The following is a 17,026-nucleotide window of genomic DNA, read 5'->3' on the forward strand; positions in this document are numbered from 1 at the left end:
ATTTAACTGCACTGGATGCAAGCCACCTTCGCAAGCTCCTGTGCAACTTGTTAATATCCGCGCGCTCATTCCATTGATTCATCTGTCGAGGGTTTTTTTTCTTTTTTTTCTGTGCACCAGAGGTTCGGTGCAAGTGGGAGTGGAGGTAGAGATGGTTGCCCTGTCGGTAATGACCGTGGCAGCTTTAGCTGCCTCTAACTGTCGCCCACGTAAGCACGTGGAGTGGGCGCGTGCCGCGCTCGGAGCCGCGCGAGTTCGCCGAGGGCCTCCTGCCGCGTGGCCGCCCGCGCCTGAGCGACGCGTGAGCCGCGTGTTATGCCCTCCGAGCACAATCGACAAGCTCTCTTTTTGGATTTTTCCAGATCCCAAACGGCGGTGGTTGCAATGGTGCGACGCGGCCGACGATAGCGAATTCGTGCGTCGCGCGCTTTCAGATGCGCTTTTGCGGTCGTCTGGAAAGCTCTCCCTTCTGATATTTGGAAGCCACTGGACCTATGCACTTTTAAAATTTCGATTCAAAACTCATTTCTTTAGAAATGATTTTTGTGTTTAGTTTGTTGTCCCCCCCCCCCGCACCTCTGATTAGTGCGGTTGGCTACGTACGGTGCTAAAGCAGTTCAACATACATAAATATTTTCCCCAAAATCGTCCACATCTCCTCATCTGTTCCCGAGAATGAGAGACCCAGGGATTTTCATCCGCGGCACTTACAAGTACAAATGAAGGCACGATCATCTGTGAATGGAGCCTGATTTCGTGGGTTTGCGTCGGTGTGATGACCGTCAATCGCCGAGCTGGGGATTTGCACACTTATGCTCTTTGAAATCTAAAATACAACGCTCCATAGGTTTGGAAGACATTTGTTCACAATCGCCTGAGCATTTCGAACTTTGTTGTGCTGCAGCGTTTTTGTAACCTTGAGATTTGCGACATTGGTGTCACAAAGCAGGAAAACAGCAGTAAACATTCAATTTGGTAATTTACAATTATTCCGATTGTTTTATTCGCTATCCAAACGTGGTGAAGTAGTCGTAATTCCCAAACTGTTATACGTTTTGTGGGTAAACGGTTAATAAAGAAAATCACCTTTTTTCGTTTGTTGAAATAAAATAAAAACTCTTCTTGCGAGGTCTCGCTGCCTCTGGAGGAGAGGGCAACATCGCCCCCAGAAGGGGCCTGGTGAAGGTGGACCCACACGTGGTGCTCCGCCTGCATCGTGTCAGATTTATACTTTTTATCTGAAATCTCATTCTGTGCTCAATGATCAAGGTAAGACTCTTGTGGAAGCGCAAACAAATCTCTACCTTTTAAATGAATATATTTTAGTTTTTGTATTATTTTTAACAGCAGTGATAATTTGCGCCGTAAAGTTGATACACATTTGTGGCATTGGCTGAAGTTTAGTCAATGCTGTGGAGGTATCACTGATCAATACAACACTCAGATATTTCTGGGAAAAATGGAACTCACTTTCTTAACTATTATGATGCAGCCCCTGTTTCCATGGACGCATTCCTTTGCGTGGAATTTGGGAAATGTCCTTCTAGGATGTTCAAACCTGCCCCGTTCTGCACCGTGCCACGCCGTGCCGCCCCATGCTGCCACGTGCTGCCCCGATGCCTCCGGGCCTCCCTGTTCACGCGCGCTTAGTCGCACCATGCCTGGGTACTCCGCTCTGGGTTCCATTCTCTTCGTCGTCCGACGGTACCGTGGGCTTCGTCACCGACCCCCCTCCTCCCGCGAGCCATTGCCGGCCGCTCTCGCTCGCTCGTTCGTTCGCGGGAGCTGCGTTGCCGGTCTGTCCCCGTGCTTCGAACCCCCACGCCCCCCCCCACCAGCAAAACAGTTGCCCCCGCAATTTCAAAAGAAAATAGTTTCAGTCAAAAAGATGAATATGGTAATAAAATATTTACACATTTTATTGAACCCTCGTAATTTCATTTGCGCCACACAGGTTTTTGAATTTGGGGTTTTTCTCTTACATAGCACCGCAAGATTTCACTTGATAAAATGTAACTTGCCACGTTCACGGCTTTTAATGTGATTGTGATGCAGACAACACATGTGCGCATTGTTCTTTGGAATTTTTATTTAAAAAAGAACTGCAACAGAAACAGGTAAAGGGCGAGATATATTTGTGTGTGCTTAATTTTTTTACGGTGACATGCTATCAGGTAGATGTTGTGTTCGTGCCAATACAAAAAAAAACATGCAAGAGGCTTGTGGTAGTAGCGGTGTGTCGGTGGGTTAATTGCTGTTGCCGGCACACACGCGGTGGTGACACACTGCTGTTGATGGGTGGTGGTCCGCAGATGTCGTCGTGACTCGGTATGCTTTGGTTGGTAAACAGGTATCGGTAGAAGTACACCTGTGATGATGGCGCTTGAGGTAGGTGTTGATCACGTGGGAGTGTTGATGGCGCTTGAGGTAGGTGTTGGTCACGTGGAGTGTTGATGGCGCTTGAGGTAGGTGTTGGTCACGTGGAGTGTTGATGGCGCTTGAGGTAGGTGTTGGTCACGTGGGAGTGTTGATGGCGCTTGAGGTAGGTGTTGATCACGTGGGAGTGTTGATGGCGCTTGAGGTAGGTGTTGGTCACGTGGGAGTGTTGATGGCGCTTGAGGTAGGTGTTGATCACGTGGAGTGTTGATGGCGCTTGAGGTAGGTGTTGGTCACATGGAGTGTTGATGGCGCTTGAGGTAGGTGTTGATCACGTGGGAGTGTTGATGGCGCTTGAGGTAGGTGTTGATCACGTGGAGTGTTGATGGCGCTTGAGGTAGGTGTTGGTCACATGGGAGTGTTGATGGCGCTTGAGGTAGGTGTTGGTCACGTGGAGTGTGGATGGCGCTTGAGGTAGGTGTTGGTCACGTGGGAGTGTTGATGGCGCTTGAGGTAGGTGTTGGTCACGTGGAGTGTTGATGGCGCTTGAGGTAGGTGTTGGTCTCATGGGAGTGTTGATGGCGCTTGAGGTAGGTGTTGGTCACGTGGAGTGTTGATGGCGCTTGAGGTAGGTGTTGGTCTCGTGGGAGTGTTGATGGCGCTTGAGGTAGGTGTTGGTCACGTGGAGTGTTGATGGCGCTTGAGGTAGGTGTTGGTCACGTGCGAGTGTTGATGGCGCTTGAGGTAGGTGTTGGTCACGTGGAGTGTTGATGGCGCTTGAGGTAGGTGTTGGTCTCGTGGGAGTGTTGATGGCGCTTGAGGTAGGTGTTGGTCACGTGGGAGTGTTGATGGCGCTTGAGGTAGGTGTTGGTCTCGTGGGAGTGTTGATGGCGCTTGAGGTAGGTGTTGGTCACGTGGAGTGTTGATGGCGCTTGAGGTAGGTGTTGGTCACGTGGGAGTGTTGATGGCGCTTGAGGTAGGTGTTGGTCACATGGGAGTGTTGATGGCGCTTGAGGTAGGTGTTGGTCACATGGGAGTGTTGATGGCGCTTGAGGTAGGTGTTGGTCTCATGGGAGTGTTGATGGCGCTTGAGGTAGGTGTTGGTCACGTGGGAGTGTTGATGGCGCTTGAGGTAGGTGTTGGTCTCATGGGAGTGTTGATGGCGCTTGAGGTAGGTGTTGGTCACGTGGGAGTGTTGATGGCGCTTGAGGTAGGTGTTGGTCACGTGGAGTGTTGATGGCGCTTGAGGTAGGTGTTGGTCACGAGGGAGTGTTTATGGTGCTTGAGGTAGGTGTTGGTCACGTGGGAGTGTTTATGGTGCTTGAGGTAGGTGTTGGTCACGTGGAGTGTTGATGGCGCTTGAGGTAGGTGTTGGTCACGTGGAGTGTTTATGGTGCTTGAGGTAGGTGTTGGTCACGAGGGAGTGTTTATGGTGCTTGAGGTAGGTGTTGGTCACGAGGGAGTGTTTATGGTGCTTGAGGTAGGTGTTGGTCACGTGGGAGTGTTTATGGTGCTTGAGGTAGGTGTTGGTCACGTGGGAGTGTTGATGGCGCTTGAGGTAGGTGTTGGTCACGTGGAGTGTTTATGGTGCTTGAGGTAGGTGTTGGTCACGAGGGAGTGTTTATGGTGCTTGAGGTAGGTGTTGGTCACGAGGGAGTGTTTATGGTGCTTGAGGTAGGTGTTGGTCACGTGGGAGTGTTTATGGCGCTTGAGGTAGGTGTTGGTCACGTGGAGTGTTGATGGCGCTTGAGGTAGGTGTTGGTCACGTGGAGTGTTTATGGTGCTTGAGGTAGGTGTTGGTCACGAGGGAGTGTTTATGGTGCTTGAGGTAGGTGTTGGTCACGTGGGAGTGTTTATGGTGCTTGAGGTAGGTGTTGGTCACGTGGGAGTGTTGATGGCGCTTGAGGTAGGTGTTGGTCACGTGGGAGTGTTGATGGCGCTTGAGGTAGGTGTTGGTCACGTGGAGTGTTGATGGCGCTTGAGGTAGGTGTTGGTCACGTGGGAGTGTTTATGGTGCTTGAGGTAGGTGTTGGTCACGTGGGAGTGTTTATGGTGCTTGAGGTAGGTGTTGGTCACGTGGAGTGTTTATGGTGCTTGAGGTAGGTGTTGGTCACGAGGGAGTGTTGATGGCGCTTGAGGTAGGTGTTGGTCACGTGGGAGTGTTTATGGTGCTTGAGGTAGGTGTTGGTCACGTGGGAGTGTTGATGGCGCTTGAGGTAGGTGTTGGTCACGTGGGAGTGTTTATGGCGCTTGAGGTAGGTGTTGGTCACGAGGGAGTGTTGAGGGCGCTTGAGGTAGGTGTTGGTCACGTGGAGTGTTTATGGTGCTTGAGGTAGGTGTTGGTCACGTGGGAGTGTTGATGGCGCTTGAGGTAGGTGTTGGTCATGTGGGAGTGTTTATGGTGCTTGAGGTAGGTGTTGGTCACATGGGAGTGTTGAGGGCGCTTGAGGTAGGTGTTGGTCACGTGGAGTGTTTATGGTGCTTGAGGTAGGTGTTGGTCATGTGGGAGTGTTTATGGTGCTTGAGGTAGGTGTTGGTCACGTGGGAGTGTTTATGGTGCTTGAGGTAGGTGTTGGTCACATGGGAGTGTTGAGGGCGCTTGAGGTAGGTGTTGGTCACGTGGAGTGTTTATGGTGCTTGAGGTAGGTGTTGGTCACGTGGAGTGTTGATGGCGCTTGAGGTAGGTGTTGGTCACGAGGGAGTGTTGATGGCGCTTGGGGTAGTTGTTGGTCACGCGGAGTGTTGACGGCGCTTGAGGTGTTCACAGCAGACACAGCGGACGAAGTGTGCCGGCGGTGCTTCGGTGTTGGGGTAGTGCGAGGTAGTTTCTGCGGAGGCTTCGATCTGAGCCCCACGGATCTTCCCTTGCTCGGAAAGTTGCGTGTCGCGTTTGGTTCGCGGCGGTGACGGTCGCGTGCGGTGCTCTCAGTTTTGTCGGTGGGGAGGGGGGCGGGGGGGAGGGGCGGGGGGGCTTCCCTCGGCGCTCTTCGGTGCGCTGACTGCGCCGGCGCTCCGGTGGTGCACGCCTGGGCACGGCCCTGCCACGTGCCCGGCGCGAGCCTGAGGGAAGTTGCGCGAGGGGAGTTGCGAGGGGAGTTGCGCGGGGGAAGTTGCACGAGGGGAGTTGCGCGAGGGGAGTTGCGTGAGGGAGTTTCGTGAGGGGAGTTGCGTGAGGGGAGTTGCGCGAGGGGAGTTGCGTGAGGGAGTTGCGTGAGGGGAGTTGCGTGAGGGGAGTTGCGCAAGGGGAGTTGCGAGGGGAGTTGCGTGAGGGGAGTTGCGTGAGGGGAGTTGCGTGAGGGAGTTGCGTGAGGGGAGTTGCCTGAGGGGAATTGCGCAAGGGGAGTTGTGAGGGGAGTTGCGTGAGGGGAGTTGCGCGAGGGGAGTTGCGTGAGGGAGTTGCGTGAGGGGAGTTGCGCGAAGGGAGTTGCGTGAGGGAGTTGCGTGAGGGGAGTTGCGTGAGGGGAGTTGCGCAAGGGGAGTTGCGAGGGGAGTTTCTTGAGGGGAGTTGCGTGAGGGAGTTGCGTGAGGGGAGTTGCCTGAGGGGAGTTGCGCAAGGGGAGTTGCGATGGGAGTTGCGTGAGGGGAGTTGCGCGAGGGGAGTTGCGCGAGGGGAATTGCGTGAGGGGAGTTGCGTGAGGGGAGTTGCGTGAGGGGAGTTGCGTGAGGGAGTTGCGCGAGGGGAATTGCGTGAGGGGAGTTGCGTGGGGGGAGTTGCGTGAGGGAAGTTGCGTGAGGGAGTTGCGCGAGGGGAATTGCGTGAGGAGAATTGCGTGAGGGAGTTGCGTGAGGGAGTTGCGTGAGGGGAGTTGCGCGAGGGGAGTTGCACGAGGGGAGTTGCGTGAGTGGAGTTGCGTGAGGGGAGTTGTGTGAGGGGAGTTGCGCGAGGGGAGTTGCGCGGGGGGAGTTGCGTTGGGGGAGTTGCGCGAGGGGAGTTGCGTGAGGGGAGTTGCGCGAGGGGAGTTGCGCGGGGGGAGTTGCGTTGAGGGAGTTGCGCGAGGGGAGTTGCGCGAGGGGAGTTGCGCGGGGGGAGTTGCGTTGGGGGAGTTGCGGGAGGGAGTTGCGCGAGGGTAGTTGCGTGAAGGGAATTTCGAGGGTAGTTGCGCGAGGGGAGTTGCGCGAAGGGAGTTTTGTGAGGGGAGTTGCGCGGGGGGTGTTGCGTGGGGGGAGTTGCGTTGGGGGAGTTGCGTGGGGGGAGTTGCGCGAGGGGAGTTGCGCGAGGGGAGTTGCGCGGGGTGAGTTGCGTTGGGGGAGTTGTGGGAGGGGAGTTGCGCGAGGGAAGTTGCGCGAGGGGAGTTGCGCGAGGGGAGTTTCGTGAGGGGAGTTGCGTTGGGGGAGTTGCGTGAGGGGAGTTGCGTGAGGGGAGTTGCGTGAGGGGAGTTGCGTGAGGGGAGTTGCGTTGGGGGAGTTACGTTGGGGGAGTTGCGCGAGGGGAGTTGCGCGAGGGGAGTTGCGCGAGGGGAGTTTCGAGAGGGGAGTTGCGTGAGGGGAATTGCGCAAGGGGAGTTGTGAGGGGAGTTGCGTGAGGGGAGTTGCGCGAGGGGAGTTGCGTGAGGGAGTTGCGTGAGGGGAGTTGCGCGAAGGGAGTTGCGTGAGGGAGTTGCGTGAGGGGAGTTGCGTGAGGGGAGTTGCGCAAGGGGAGTTGCGAGGGGAGTTTCTTGAGGGGAGTTGCGTGAGGGAGTTGCGTGAGGGGAGTTGCCTGAGGGGAGTTGCGCAATCGGAGTTGCGATGGGAGTTGCGTGAGGGGAGTTGCGCGAGGGGAGTTGCGCGAGGGGAATTGCGTGAGGGGAGTTGCGTGAGGGGAGTTGCGTGAGGGGAGTTGCGTGAGGGAGTTGCACGAGGGGTATTGCGTGAGGGGAGTTGCGTGGGGGGAGTTGCGTGAGGGAAGTTGCGTGAGGGAGTTGCGCGAGGGGAATTGCGTGAGGAGAATTGCGTGAGGGAGTTGCGTGAGGGAGTTGCGTGAGGGGAGTTGCGCGAGGGGAGTTGCGCGAGGGGAGTTGCGTGAGTGGAGTTGCGTGAGGGGAGTTGTGTGAGGGGAGTTGCGCGAGGGGAGTTGCGCGGGGGGAGTTGCGTTGGGGGAGTTGCGCGAGGGGAGTTGCGTGAGGGGAGTTGCGCGAGGGGAGTTGCGCGGGGGGAGTTGCGCGGGGGGAGTTGCGCGAGGGGAGTTGCGCGAGGGGAGTTGCGCGGGGGGAGTTGCGTTGGGGGAGTTGCGGGAGGGGAGTTGCGCGAGGGTAGTTGCGTGAAGGGAATTTCGAGGGGAGTTGCGCGAGGGGAGTTGCGCGAAGGGAGTTTTGTGAGGGGAGTTGCGCGGGGGGAGTTGCGCGGGGGGAGTTGCGTTGGGGGAGTTGCGTGGGGGGAGTTGCGCGAGGGGAGTTGCGCGAGGGGAGTTGCGCGAGGGAAGTTGCGCGAGGGGAGTTGCGCGAGGGGAGTTTCGTGAGGGGAGTTGCGTTGGGGGAGTTGCGTGAGGGGAGTTGCGTGAGGGGAGTTGCGTGAGGGGAGTTGCGTGAGGGGAGTTGCGTTGGGGGAGTTACGTTGGGGGAGTTGCGCGAGGGGAGTTGCGCGAGGGGAGTTGCGCGAGGGGAGTTTCGTGAGGGGAGTTGCGTTGGGGGAGTTGCGTGAGGGGAGTTGCGTGAGGGGAGTTGCGTGAGGTGAGTTGCGTGAGGGGAGTTGCGTTGGGGGAGTTGCGTTGGGGGAGTTGCGTGAGGGGAGTTGCACGAGGGGAGTTGCGCGAGGGGAGTTGCGCTGGGGGAGTTGTGTTGGGGGAGTTGCGTTGGGGGAGTTGCGTGAGGGGAGTTGCGCGAGGGGAGTTGCGCGAGGGGAGTTGCGCGGGGGGAGTTGCGTTGGGGGCGTTGCGTGAGGGGAGTTGCGCGAGGGGAGTTGTGCGAGGGGAGTTGCGCGGGGGGAGTTGCGTTGGGGGAGTTGCGTTGGGGGAGTTGCATTGGGGGAGTTGCGTGAGGGGAGTTGCGCGAGGGCAGTTGTGCGAGGGGAGTTGCGCGGGGGGAGTTGCGCGAGGGGAGTTGCGCGAGGGGAGTTGCGCGAGGGGAGTTGCGCGAGGGGAGTTTCGTGAGGGGAGTTGCGTTGGGGGATTTGCGTGAGGGGAGTTGCGTGAGGGGAGTTGCGTGAGGGGAGTTGCGTGAGGGGAGTTGCGTTGGGGGAGTTGCGTTGGGGGAGTTGCGCGAGGGGAGATGCGCGAGGGGAGTTGCGCTGGGGGAGTTGCGTTGGGGGAGTTGCGTTGGGGGAGTTGCATGAGGGGAGTTGCGCAAGGGGAGTTGCGCGAGGGGAGTTGCGCTGGGGGAGTTGCGTTGGGGGCGTTGCGTGAGGGTAGTTGCGCGAGGGGAGTTGCGCGAGGGGAGGTGCGCGGGGGGAGTTGCGTTGGGGGAGTTGCGTTGGGGGAGTTGCATTGGAGGAGTTGCGTGAGGGGAGTTGCGCGAGGGGAGTTGCCGAGGGGAGTTGCGCGGGGGGAGTTGCGCGAGGGGAGTTGCGCGGGGGGAGTTGCGTGAGGGGAGTTGCGCGAGGGGAGTTGCGCGAAGGGAGTTGCGTGAGGGGAGTTGCGCGGGGGGAATTGCGTGAGGGGAGTTGCGCGAGGGGAGTTGCGCGAGGGGAGTTGCGCGAGGGGAGCTGTGCGGGGGGAGTTGCGCGAGCGGAGTTGCGTGAGGGGAGTTGCGCGAGGGGAGTTGCGCGAGGGGAGTTGCGCAGGGGAAGTTGCGCGGGGGGAGTTGCGTGAGGGGAGTTGCGTGAGGGGAGTTGCGTGAGGGGAGTTGCGTGAGGGGAGTTGCGCGAGGGGAGTTGCGCGGGGGGAGTTGCGCGGGGGGAGTTGCGCGAGGGGAGTTGCGTGAGGGGAGTTGCGTGAGGGGAGTTGCGCGAGGGGAGTTGCGCGAGGGGAGTTGCGCAGGGGGAGTTGCGCGGGGGGAGTTGCGTGAGGGGAGTTGCGTGAGGGGAGTTGCGTGAGGGGAGTTGCGTGAGGGGAGTTGCGCGAGGGGAGTTGCGCGGGGGGAGTTGAGCGAGGGGTGTTGCGTGAGGGGAGTTGCGTGGGGGGAGTTGCGCGAGGGGAGTTGCGCGAGGGGAGCTGCGCGGGGGGAGTTGCGTGAGGGGAGTTGCGCGAGGGGAGTTGCGCGAGGGGAGTTGCGCAGGGGAAGTTGCGCAGGGGGAGTTGCGCGAGGGGAGTTGCGCGGGGGGAGTTGCGCGAGGGGAGTTGCGCGAGGGGAGTTGCGCGAGGGGAGTTGCGCGGGGGGAGTTGCGCGGGGGGAGTTGCGTGGGGGGAGTTGCGCGGGGGGAGTTGCGCGGGGGGAGTTGCGCGAGGGGAGTTGCGCGAGGGGAGTTGCGCGAGGGGAGTTGCGCGGGGGGAGTTGCGCGGGGGGAGTTGCGTGGGGGGAGTTGCGCGGGGGGAGTTGCGCGGGGGGAGTTGCGCGAGGGGAGTTGCGCAAGGGGAGTTGCGCGAGGGGAGTTGCGCGGGGGGAGTTGCGCGGGGGGAGATGCGCGGGGGGAGTTGCGCGGGTGGAGTTGCGCGAGGGGAGTTGCGCGGGGGGAGTTGCGCGAGGGGAGTTGCGCGGGGGGAGTTGTGCGAGGGGAGTTGCGCGGGGGGAGTTGCGCGAGGGGAGTTGCGTGAGGGGAGTTGCGCGAGGGGAGTTGCGCGGGGGGAGTTGCGCGAGGGGAGTTGCGCGGGGGGAGTTGCGCGAGGGGAGTTGCACGGGGGGAGTTGCGCGAGGGGAGTTGCGTGAGGGGAGTTGCGCGAGGGGAGTTGCGCGGGGGGAGTTGCGCGAGGGGAGTTGCGCGGGGGGAGTTGCGCGAGGGGAGTTTCGCGGGGGGAGTTGCGCGAGGGGAGTTGCGTGGGGGGAGTCCTGTGAGGGGAGTTGCGCGGGGGGAGTTGCGCGAGGGGAGTTGCGCGGGGGGAGTTGCGCGAGGGGAGTTGCGTGAGGGGAGTTGCGCGAGGGGAGTTGCCCGGGGGGAGTTGCGCGAGGGGAGTTGCGCGGGGGGAGTTGCGCGAGGGGAGTTGCGCGGGGGGAGTTGCGCGAGGGGAGTTGCGTGGGGGGAGTCCTGTGAGGGGAGTTGCGCGGGGGGAGTTGCGCGAGGGGAGTTGCGCGGGGGGAGTTGCGCGAGGGGAGTTGCGTGAGGGGAGTTGCGCGAGGGGAGTTGCGTGGGGGTTGTCCTGTGAGGGGAGTTGCGCGAGGGGAGTTGCGCGAGGGGAGTTGCGCGAGGGGAGTTGCGCGAGGGGAGTTGCGCGGGGGGAGTTGCGCGAGGGGAGTTGCGCGGGGGGAGTTGCGCGAGGGGAGTTGCGTGGGGGGAGTCCTGTGAGGGGAGTTGCACGAGGGGAGTTGCGCGAGGGGAGTTGCGTGGGGGGAGTCCTGTGAGGGGAGTTGCGCGGGGGGAGTTGCGCGAGGGGAGTTGCGCGGGGGGAGTTGCGCGAGGGGAGTTGCGTGAGGGGAGTTGCGCGAGGGGAGTTGCGTGGGGGTTGTCCTGTGAGGGGAGTTGCGCGAGGGGAGTTGCGCGAGGGGAGTTGCGCGAGGGGAGTTGCGCGAGGGGAGTTGCGCGGGGGGAGTTGCGCGAGGAAAGTTGCGCGGGGGGAGTTGCGCGAGGGGAGTTGCGCGAGGGGAGTTGCGTGGGGGGAGTCCTGTGAGGGGAGTTGCACGAGGGGAGTTGCGCGAGGGGAGTTGCGTGGGGGGAGTCCTGTGAGGGGAGTTGCGCGGGGGGAGTTGCGCGAGGGGAGTTGCGCGGGGGGAGTTGCGCGAGGGGAGTTGCGCGAGGGGAGTTGCGTGGGGGGAGTCCTGTGAGGGGAGTTGCGCGAGGGGAGTTGCGCGAGGGGAGTTGCGTGGGGGGAGTCCTGTGAGGGGAGTTGCGCGAGGGGAGTCGCGCGGGGGGAGTTGCGCGGGGGGGAGTTGCGCGGGGGGAGTTGCGCGGGGGGAGTTGCGCGGGGGGAGTTGCGCGAGGGGAGTTGCGCGAGGGGAGTTGCGCGAGGGGAGTTGCGCGGGGGAGTTGCGCGGGGGGAGTTGCGTGGGGGGAGTTGCGCGGGGGGAGTTGCGCGGGGGGAGTTGCGCGAGGGGAGTTGCGCGAGGGGAGTTGCGCGAGGGGAGTTGCGCGGGGGGAGTTGCGCGGGGGGAGATGCGCGGGGGGAGTTGCGCGGGTGGAGTTGCGCGAGGGGAGTTGCGCGGGGGGAGTTGCGCGAGGGGAGTTGCGCGGGGGGAGTTGCGCGAGGGGAGTTGCGCGGGGGGAGTTGCGCGAGGGGAGTTGCGTGAGGGGAGTTGCGCGAGGGGAGTTGCGCGGGGGGAGTTGCGCGAGGGGAGTTGCGCGGGGGGAGTTGCGCGAGGGGAGTTGCACGGGGGGAGTTGCGCGAGGGGAGTTGCGTGAGGGGAGTTGCGCGAGGGGAGTTGCGCGGGGGGAGTTGCGCGAGGGGAGTTGCGCGGGGGGAGTTGCGCGAGGGGAGTTTCGCGGGGGGAGTTGCGCGAGGGGAGTTGCGTGGGGGGAGTCCTGTGAGGGGAGTTGCGCGGGGGGAGTTGCGCGAGGGGAGTTGCGCGGGGGGAGTTGCGCGAGGGGAGTTGCGTGAGGGGAGTTGCGCGAGGGGAGTTGCCCGGGGGGAGTTGCGCGAGGGGAGTTGCGCGGGGGGAGTTGCGCGAGGGGAGTTGCGCGGGGGGAGTTGCGCGAGGGGAGTTGCGTGGGGGGAGTCCTGTGAGGGGAGTTGCGCGGGGGGAGTTGCGCGAGGGGAGTTGCGCGGGGGGAGTTGCGCGAGGGGAGTTGCGTGAGGGGAGTTGCGCGAGGGGAGTTGCGTGGGGGTTGTCCTGTGAGGGGAGTTGCGCGAGGGGAGTTGCGCGAGGGGAGTTGCGCGAGGGGAGTTGCGCGAGGGGAGTTGCGCGGGGGGAGTTGCGCGAGGGGAGTTGCGCGGGGGGAGTTGCGCGAGGGGAGTTGCGTGGGGGGAGTCCTGTGAGGGGAGTTGCACGAGGGGAGTTGCGCGAGGGGAGTTGCGTGGGGGGAGTCCTGTGAGGGGAGTTGCGCGGGGGGAGTTGCGCGAGGGGAGTTGCGCGGGGGGAGTTGCGCGAGGGGAGTTGCGTGAGGGGAGTTGCGCGAGGGGAGTTGCGTGGGGGTTGTCCTGTGAGGGGAGTTGCGCGAGGGGAGTTGCGCGAGGGGAGTTGCGCGAGGGGAGTTGCGCGAGGGGAGTTGCGCGGGGGGAGTTGCGCGAGGAAAGTTGCGCGGGGGGAGTTGCGCGAGGGGAGTTGCGCGAGGGGAGTTGCGTGGGGGGAGTCCTGTGAGGGGAGTTGCACGAGGGGAGTTGCGCGAGGGGAGTTGCGTGGGGGGAGTCCTGTGAGGGGAGTTGCGCGGGGGGAGTTGCGCGAGGGGAGTTGCGCGGGGGGAGTTGCGCGAGGGGAGTTGCGCGAGGGGAGTTGCGTGGGGGGAGTCCTGTGAGGGGAGTTGCGCGAGGGGAGTTGCGCGAGGGGAGTTGCGTGGGGGGAGTCCTGTGAGGGGAGTTGCGCGAGGGGAGTTGCGCGGGGGGAGTTGCGCGAGGGGAGTTGCGTGGGGGGAGTCCTTTGAGGGGAGTTGCGCGAGGGGAGTTGATCCGCGAGCTCTGCGCGCGTCCCCCCCCGGCACCCTCCCCCCGGCACCCGCCACCCCCACCCCCCGCACCCCCCGCACCCCCGTGCCGCGCAGGTGCTCGCGGCAGGGGAGGTGCGCGAAGCCGCTGCTCGCCGCCGTCTCCGCTCGCCACTGCGGCTCCCACCCCCCTCCCCAGCTCCTCCCCCCCACCCCCCTCCCCCACCCCCCACCCCCCACCCCACACCTCACTTGGGCCGGTGACTGACGGACGAACCGACTGTCCGGCGCGGTCGGCCCGACCAATCGGCTCCCGAGGCCCACGCGCATACATAATGAGCCTCTCCATATTAATGACCCACATTCTGATTTAAAGCTCTTGATGATGATTGTGTGCGTTTGGTCCCAGCTGGCTGTGCTTGGAGCATGCCACTGGAGGACAGTTGTGTTAATTGCTCAGCACTGTCAGGGGGTCTTTGATTTATCACGTCGAGAGCCTGGCTGTGGAAGCAGCATTCAAGCGTGCTCATGGACGGGACTGGACTTTGCCTCGCCGAGCCCCTGCCGCTCCACTACTACCAGCCGTGAGTGACTCTTCACCGTGCTTGCGATGCGATTTTAAACTTAAATTCCACCGCGGTGGATATTTTCGCATTTGACAATCCTGTGTGTGTTGTTGTGAAAATGACAGTGGTGTGTTTTTTTTAACGATTTTAAAATGTCGTATCGAAATGCGAGTGTACGTTTGGTAATTATTTAAAAGTGTAGCATTTTTGTTTTTACTTACTGGCGTAGGCTGTCGTGGGCAGCATTATTTCGCCCCCAATGTTTATTGACGATGCGTGTCCACCGTTCGATGGATGGCGCATTAAAGTTGCTCTAGCCCCGTACGATTTCGTCGGTCGCGTCCGCTCACCCGGCGGGGCACAGAGGGCCCTTTGAGAGGACTAAGCGTGGGGTACATGGCAGGGTGGCCGTGGCGCCGCTCGGCATTGTGCTGGTCATTTGCGTGGCTGTCATGTTGTGAATGTGCGTTCTGATACGGTGCGTGTGTGCGAACGACGCGTTGGAGTGTCAGGGCCCGCCGGGTTTTGAAATGATAATCGCCTTTCATGGTAACCGCTCGACGACACGTCCTGCGCATCCTCTGACAGGCGTTTGGCGGGCGGCACAATGTGTTTGATAAAGTTATCTGCAAGCCTCCGCGATTGCTTTCATTGTGGTTTAATTCAATTCCAAATGTTTCTTGTAGGAAAGGGAGAGAAAGTTGTTTCGCACGCCTCCGTTTGCTGCTCCGGTCGCATTTAAAGCAGATTATACGGTGACATGCTGTGCCGTGTATAATCTTCTCTCGCCGCTTGCTAACCCTGCATTAAATTGTCATCGTCCCAAACTAAGGAGGGAAATAAATAGCCACTCTTGGTGTTATCCAGGCAGTGAAATATTTCGCCCTCTTCCACTGAAGCGGCTCGGCGCTCATACTTCACGGGCAGATTACAGCGCTGGGCTGACACATCCAATCGCCGGCGCGTTGCACTTTTGGTTATTGCATTCTGCCCCATCCCTGCCTCCATATTTCACACGGTAACAGGAGATGAACTACTCTGTCAAACACTGTCTTTTCCCGGTGTTCTTGTTTATGTTCATGCGTTCGAGGGGGGCGAGTGTGACCATGTCCCGTACATACGAAATGGTGGCGCGCTCCCCGTCTCCGGAACCGAGCGTGACCCGCACCGTCGTCGCCTGCGCTGGGAAGTCTCGTCGCCCTCGTCTCACGGAGGCGCAGGGGGGTGCGCGCGATGTGGCAAGCGGACGGCGCTTCTCTCGCGTTCCACAGCGATGCGATCGGAGATGGGGAGGTGGCGAATGACTAAGATCGTAGCTCGCCGTGGAGAAACGTAGGGGGATGGACACGCGCGCGCGCGATTCTGCTCCCGTTTGAGTGCTCGCAAAAGCGAACACTCGAGTGTAGCGCCAGGTAATTGACTTTGAAATGAATTAGTGCACAAAATCGTTTCGGTTGAAGCGTGATAAAGGAATCAAAATTGCTGTGAGTGACAACTGTCTTTTCAATTACTCAAGCATGACGTGGCGGGCGCGGGGCTCGTGTGTGATGAACGGCGCACGGCACACGCAGCCGTCTCTCCGCTGCTGCCGTCTGACACGCCGACCCGCGCCTCTGATTGTGCACGAGACAACGCCAGCCGCTAATTGCCCCGTGCGGTGGTGTCACGGTTGGCACTCGTTGTGTGTCGCTTTGTCCGTCGATGGCTGTACGTGATCGAGAACGATACTGCGTGTGTACACTGTGTGTGTGTATTTTAAAAAGTGCCGCCCGTGAAGTGTTAAGCATTTTGTGAGGGTATTTTTAATTTGCCGCTTTTCAATACCCCATTGCACACCGTGCGCGCTAATGCTCTCGTTGAAAATATGACGACGCGCCATTGCCATCCTTTCCAAAAACTTCCGGACATCTGAACAAAAAAAATCCAATTTTTTCTCTTATTCAATAATGGTAAAATCCAGATAAACATTTTTGCTAATTCTTTATTAATCCACTTGCATACATTTTGTGAACATGCTTGTGACGGGTAAAACATGGAAACAAAAAATACACGTGTATTGTTATTTGCGAATAATCGCCAGATTTAAAATGCCGCATGTAAAAACAATATTGGAATTTGTCCGTCGTGTAATGTGTCTACACAAACCTCACGATGTGTATTCAAACTCATAGCGGTGCAATTAAAATCACCGCACTCGTCAAATATTTTACTCTTCCACCGGGGATTAATAAGAGCCGTAGTTCGAATGTCAGTCGTCGGATTTTTTTTTTATTACCATGGTTTTATACCATTACAGTAATTACAATTACTCATAACTCACACTTTACTTTCCACTATCAATATGTAAACATACGAGTAAAAATCATCTCGCCTTTATCAATCATCTCGCCTTTATCATTGGTCCTTCGCGCCAATACAGCACCTCGGCCATATTGTGTCCCTGCCCATCTGTGCAATTCATCTTTGACAGTAATCACATTTCCACTCCAGGTGATCCCATAGACGTGGGCCCTAAATCAGCGAGCGGCAAGGCGGGCACCATCCCGTGCTGGGATATGACGATCATTTTTAAACAAGCAGACCCAGAAACCCCGGCGAGCACGGCAGGTTTATCACGTTGTCAGCGACCGTTTGGGCGTCTTAAAAGTTGTTGTGCATTGCAGCGCGTCCGGCTCGAGCCGGCCATGCTGGACGTGTCGCTCTGCTCGGTGGAACTTTAAATTATTCAATTTTCATTAGCATCAACGATTACGTATTATAATTTTCATTTTTTTTTTCAAAGAAAAACACTCCATAACTTGCGAAATTATTTTTTGTGGCTCAGTGTAGTTATTATTTTATTCTTACTCACAATTTCCATGGTATGATGAACATGCCATCGCTGTTATTGTGTTTGGCAGTAGCGTTGTGATTGGTAGTGGTGTTATTGGTCGCGGTGTTGTGATTGGTAGTGGTGTTGTGTTTGGTAGTGGTGTTATTGGTAGTGGTGTTGTGTTTGGTAGTGGTGTTATTGGTAGTGGTGTTGTGTTTGGTAGTGGTGTTGTGTTTGGTAGTGGTGTTGTGTTTGGTAGTGGTGTTGTGTTTGGTAGTGGTGTTGTGTTTGGTAGTGGTGTTGTGTTTGGTAGTGGTGTTATTGGTAGTGGTGTTCTGTTTGGTAGTGGTGTTCTGTTTGGTAGTGGTGTTATTGGTAGTGGTGTTATTGGTAGTGGTGTTATTGGTAGTGGTGTTGTGTTTGGTAGTGGTGTTGTGTTTGGTAGTGGTGTTGTGTTTGGTAGTGGTGTTGTGTTTGGTAGTGGTGTTATTATTGGTAGTGGTGTTGTGTTTGGTAGTGGTGTTGTGTTTGGTAGTGGTGTTCTGTTTGGTAGTGGTGTTCTGTTTGGTAGTGGTGTTATTGGTAGTGGTGTTGTGTTTGGTAGTGGTGTTGTGTTTGGTAGTGGTGTTATTATTGGTAGTGGTGTTGTGATTGGTAGTGGTGTTGTGTTTGGTAGTGGTGTTCTGTTTGGTAGTGGTGTTCTGTTTGGTAGTGGTGTTATTGGTAGTGGTGTTGTGTTTGGTAGTGGTGTTGTGTT

General features: G+C 58.9%; 1 protein-coding gene across 4 annotated transcripts in view; it reads left to right on the forward strand.

The window, feature by feature from the left end:
- ESRRG (estrogen related receptor gamma) overlaps nucleotides 1-17,026 on the forward strand; it is a 113,160-nt gene that overhangs the window by 45,020 nt on the left and 51,114 nt on the right. The window contains exon 1 of one of the 4 annotated variants that reach the window (XM_078858156.1): nucleotides 13,408-13,475. The exons of 2 other annotated variants lie outside the window; for them this stretch is intronic. In XM_078858156.1, coding sequence (XP_078714282.1) covers nucleotides 13,420-13,475 — 56 coding nt within the window. In that variant the 5' untranslated portion in view covers nucleotides 13,408-13,419. Of the gene's footprint in view, nucleotides 1-13,407; nucleotides 13,476-14,760; nucleotides 14,870-17,026 lie in introns of those variants that run through there. One more of the 4 variants, XM_078858158.1, reaches the window with a different exon arrangement.

This window comes from Lampetra fluviatilis, chromosome 7 (genome assembly GCF_964198595.1).
Source record: "Lampetra fluviatilis chromosome 7, kcLamFluv1.1, whole genome shotgun sequence".
NCBI lineage: Eukaryota > Metazoa > Chordata > Hyperoartia > Petromyzontiformes > Petromyzontidae > Lampetra > Lampetra fluviatilis.